Here is a 5,270-nt window from a genome sequence, read left to right as displayed (position 1 = left end):
GAGCATTTCTAAAGCTTTTTTTTTGCATAAATATTAGCTTTATTGGAAAATAGTTCACTTAACCAATCAAAATTAACATACACCAAATTATTCTAGTTAAAAAAAAAAAACCAAACTAACCTAAAACGCTTTGGAAAATAATCTGCTTCAGTTACAGTAGCAAACACATCATGGCAGCCTGAAACGAGGACTTGGGGTGTCTTCATCAGCTGACAGGCAACGGATCCACGTAAACGCAGAAGACACCCCGCAGCATCTGCATTTGTAACGCACCTGGAGAGCGCGGCGAATTGGGGTCGGAGAAACCTGCACAGGAATACGCACACAACACCGGTTTACAGGTCGTCACAAGCTAGGCAGATGTTTACACGGCGGCTCATGCTCTGGACCCACACGCTTTAGGTTACAGTGTGCGCTGGAACGAGAACCCCTAGGCGTACATTGTACTTTCTTCACCGTTCAGGGGAACCGCAGCAGGAGCCGGCACGCACGTCGTATTCTAGTTAGCATCCAGAACTGCATCCAGAACTGCGTTTTCATAGCATCTGCAGAGAGCGGTGAAAGGCACCGATTCTTAAGGGAACAACTCGGGACCACAGTTACGTTCTTAGAGCCAAAAGGGACGCAAAACCTACGATTTAAGTTTTGTTACTAAATAATCCAAAAGGTACGAAAACATCGAAACGACCCTTCTCTCGTCACCCTCAGAGACACATTTCAGATTTGCTGTTTGAGGGTTCGGGCGAGATACAATTCCTCCGTAAACCACCAGACCACGACCCGCAGACCAACCCGAGTCCTAAACACAGAAAGGGGTGACACGCCTAAAAGCAGACGCGCATCTTTTCTGTTCGAAACCGACTTCAGGGCGCTGCCGCCGCCGCATTCAGTTCTGCGACGCGGGGGACGCGATCATTCGCTTCACCCAGGCTTCCTGCCTTCTCCGCACAGCCTTTGATGATCGGCAGCTCCGTAATGCTGCGACTCAGCCGGGCCGCGAGCCACTCACTGTCCATCCCGCACGCGCCCTGCAGCAGTACTTCAGCTACTGTACTTCAAACTGGCGACGAAAGACCATCCGCCTGCCCAGAGCGGAACACAAAACTAGACATCAACGGGACAGGGAGACATGGAAAAGCTTAAACCAAGAGCGTCACGGAGAAGGAGAAATGAGTCGCTATCAAAATAATTCACAGTTGTGGTAGGCGGTATGCCACGCCCTGGCCGTAACCGGCTGGAGGAACCTTCCCCCCAGCGCTCAGCAACCGCCAGCTCACAACACTCATCCTGCCAAGCATCTTCACACGGAGCGGCTACGCTTTGCCGGGGCCGGCGCAAATGGAGATGCGAACGGAAAGGGGCCAGTACTCGGACTAGAAACGTTCTGGTCACAGCTAAATCCTAGGCGAACACTGCCAACTGACGCACCTCAGCGTGACTACACAGCACAAAGTGAACTACAGCAGCCAAACCTAGACAAGCCGCCGCCGCAACCGCCTAACCCTGCCGAACGGCTCCGCGCGAACGGCTGCGCCCCGCACCACAGCAACAAGGTTAGAGACCGCAGGAACGGACGGAGTTTGGGAGGGCACAGCGTCGACTGTCAGAAAACCGAGAACAAGACGCGACAGACGGGGAAGCTGGGACACACACAATCTTAGTGTTCATACTGCTTTCCGTATCCGTACTTCCTAAGTCTGTGAAAATCACTCAACTACAAAGCTTTAGGTAGAAAAATAACTGTCGAGCTTGACTACGCACGTCATGAACGTGTACCGGTATGAACCGTTCAGTCGAGAGGGAGCACAATCCCCCTTTGAAACAGGCTGCCGAGCCCAGACCGAGAGAGAAGAGAACTCGCTCCTGGCATTTCACAGCAGCCTAGCGTGGAGTACTTATTCGGGGTAAGCCTGAACAGCTACCGCACTTCCGAGCGGAACCCAGCCTGGTTCCTGGCGGCTTCAAGCACCAAGTCCCTGAGATGCGGCAAGCCAGAAGCAACACTTCTCTACACCTCCAGGGCCTCTCCCTACGCCTTCAAGATACAAATCTTCAGTACGATCACAGCATGTTCAGCCAGTGAAAGAATAAGCCGAAGAAAGAAAAATAAATGTAAACCAAGTTTATTTTGCTTTTAAGTAGTGTTCTTTAAGCACTACAGCATGGTAAACAATGTAAATTAGTATAAGTCATCTCAAAAGCCAGAGGTTTTTTTTTATTTTATGAGTTGTTAAAAAGATGCAGCCTATTCTAACAGGATAAATATTTTAACCATTTCACTTTGAGTTAATGAAGGCTCACAAATGAGCAACACTCCTCATTGAGGAAAACAAAAAGCTGTTGTCGACAAAGCGACAGCACACACACAAAAACAAAAGAACTGTGTAAAAATAACTAACTGTACTGTGTTCCCATACTCTTTCCAAGTCGCTTTACAATGGGATGATATGCACATGATCTTGCCGCAGACTTGCCGTACAACTCGCAGGTACACGTCGCCTAGCCTTCCCGCTCGGTCCACACAGCTGCCAACCCACCAGAACAACTGCAGCGCTACAGCCCTCTGCTTAACTGTTAATGCGATCTGGTTTACTCATTACCTTTTCTCCTAGGCTGCAGGGCAGGCTAGAAAGAAAATGATCCCAAATTAAAAATCGATACTCTTACAGGAAATCGTAGTATTTTGCAATATAGTCTTTTACAAGTTATGCTTCGCCCATTTTCCCCTTAGCCACAAAACGGGCATGAAGTAATTACTTTGAAAATGCCTTAATTTTCAACTTCATGCAAATCTAAATAAAGATGACCAAACAAAAGCTTAAACAATGGAAGGATATTTCACAGAAAATTTCTTATACAAAAAACACATAAGAAAAAGGGCCACTAGGTGACATTTTAATTTACAAATTGGCATCATTTTGGTCAACAAATATCCAAGTGCCGTTTTCTTCTACCACAACAAAGTAGCTGTACAGAAAGAAAACTGCAAAACTTGTTTTATTTTTTTTTCCTTTTCTTTTTAATCGCACATCTCCTCAGGAATTTCATGTGGATTAAGGATGCCAGGTACAGACATCTGCAGTTTATGCTTCTCCTCTTGAGCCTGCCGAAGGGCCGTTTCTCTTTCCTCCAAGAATAAGTCTGACGTGTCTTCACCTGCAAATTCCTGCGCAATTCACATCAAATCATTAGTTTACGGTCAAATGCCTCAGGCCAAGCAATAAGCTTCCGACACGGTACAGGACACATCTTCCCTTCGTGCTTCCCACCAGACTGTGCTTGCTTGGTCTGCCTTCTGTTCCCGAAGCCAGAATTCCTACGAAGGGCTGCAAAGCGTTTTACCACCTCCACTGTGCCTTACCGAGCGGGACGCTGCAGTAACCCAGCGCCTGCAGCGGGTCACCCCAGGAGCAGGACTGTCACCGTTTTTGAAATACCTGACGATGGCAGTCCCAAAGGTAATCAACAACTCTTTCCTACAACCTCCCTCAACTCTAGCATCTTCAGGAAAAGCAAAGCCCGGCCCGGCCCTAGAGTTTCACAACACGTCCCCATCTTGCCGAGCCGAACTGAAACAAAGTCTGGTGAAAAAGCAACTTGCTTCATTTCCCGCTGGAGCAAGTTTTGCTGCCGTCTCTGACGTGTCAGTCGCACAACTGGTGGCCTACAAGCCCGATGTGCAAAACCACATCACACCGAGAAGGCGCCACGATGCCCCGCGCGGAGTCGTGTGAGGCAGAGTTCTCACCAGCTGTAACGGCACTTGTACCCCCCAAACAAACCCTGACCGAACACTGCCCAAGTCCTTCCCAACAGTAACTATTTTTCATGTCTGAAAACTAAACCCACACGCCAAACATACCTTGATTTGGACCAGGAAATCCCTTAGGTGTTCCTTGAAGGCAGGAATATCCTGGTTTAAACTGAAGAGTCCTGTTACGAACAGCTTCACCTGGGCACTAGCAGTGAAGACATTCAGTCAGCATTCCCCAAGAACCCACTTTAAAGCGTAAAACTTACTCTCTGAAGATCAGACTTACTCTTGCAGGTGAGGGAACGCAGATTTGAGAAGATTAGCAACATACTCCTGAATAAACATCTGGTTGTTCACTGGATTCCCAGGGTTCAGAGGAGTACTTATTTTTCCCTCTTCTACCAAGTTGAACATGTACGCAAGGATCGATGCGTGCATTGTCAAACCTGAACAGATCACAGCGACACACGTGCCGTCAGTATTCGGAACGCGACTCCTACGGGATTCTGACGTGCAACAGGATTGTTTTTCTCAACTGTCCCGCGCCTGTGCGCTCTTACCGGCAGTGTGCGAGGTGTCCGTCACGACTGAGAAGATGTGCTGAAGGATATCGCAGAAATACGTCTGATAGAAGCTCTGGGCAGCAGTCTCTTCTTGTGCAACATTCTGTAGTAGAGTATAAAGGATCTGAAGTCCTGGAAAATACCCATTAAAAAAACTAAGTTACCAACAGATCACTTAAAACCTCGGCGTGTATTCTGGCCTTTTCCAAAACGATGCCAATATGCTGAGAAACTCGGATGGGCGCTGAAACCCAAGCGTTCCGTTACGCTCGTTAAGGACTTTCTCAGGCACTTCCTCACGTAGCCGTTAGAGGGCTGTAGCCGCTTTCCCATGGATTAAGTCCTTGACTCGGATTCTGTTTGCAGTATTAAGTGACAGAAGCATGAAGAACCCATCGCATCACTTCATGGGTACTAATGAAAGTGAGAGAAACCCTCTACCAGGAGAGGGGTTTGCTCATGTAAGACAGCAGTGTGTTTTGGCTTTGAGAATTACACGAAAACTTAAGCTACTTTGCTAGGTGAAATGCAACGGAAAGGTACTTTTGGCCCCATCCCTTCCCAGCACCAATACAAAACAAACTGCTGAAAACTAAGTGGCTTCACAACGATCTTTTAGCCAGCAGTCAGTACTGTACGCCAAGCCCCGGAGAATAACGAGCTTACAATTCAAGACTTCCACATAGCATCTCCTCGTCTCCCTCGACAACTGTCATTCTGGAAGGCTTTAAGTACTCAGGTCTGGTAAGTGATAAGCACAGCTGCTCCATGAAATTTCATCCCAAATTTCAACAGTCCTAAAGCAGCATAATTCACCATAATTCTATCCAGGGTGTTGCCCTTTCCTTGCGCGGTGGGCTCGCTCCCAGACCGCGAGTTCAGCCCCCGCCCCAATCGCTCACTGTCCCACTGGACTTCCCGGGAGTTACAGGGCAGGCGCCTTCGCGAGGTTC

At 48.2% G+C, this 5,270-nt stretch overlaps 1 protein-coding gene across 1 annotated transcript in view; it reads right to left on the bottom strand.

Moving 5' to 3' along the window:
- Positions 1-2,107: 2,107 nt before the first annotated feature.
- The window catches only part of XPO1 (exportin 1), a 33,194-nt gene continuing 30,031 nt past the window's right edge, over positions 2,108-5,270 (bottom strand). The window contains exons 21-24 of the mRNA XM_010161069.1: positions 4,315-4,449; positions 4,041-4,200; positions 3,863-3,959; positions 2,108-3,166 (exon numbers count right to left, since the gene is read on the bottom strand). Of these exons, the coding sequence (XP_010159371.1) occupies positions 3,020-3,166; positions 3,863-3,959; positions 4,041-4,200; positions 4,315-4,449 (539 nt within the window). The 3' untranslated portion in view covers positions 2,108-3,019. The remainder of the gene's footprint in view (positions 3,167-3,862; positions 3,960-4,040; positions 4,201-4,314; positions 4,450-5,270) is intronic.

The sequence above is a fragment of the Eurypyga helias genome, unplaced genomic scaffold, assembly GCF_000690775.1.
Source record: "Eurypyga helias isolate BGI_N326 unplaced genomic scaffold, ASM69077v1 scaffold7961, whole genome shotgun sequence".
Classification (NCBI taxonomy): Eukaryota; Metazoa; Chordata; class Aves; order Eurypygiformes; family Eurypygidae; genus Eurypyga; species Eurypyga helias.
Note: the sequence above shows the minus strand (reverse complement) of the source record. Positions and strands in the feature narration are given on the sequence as shown.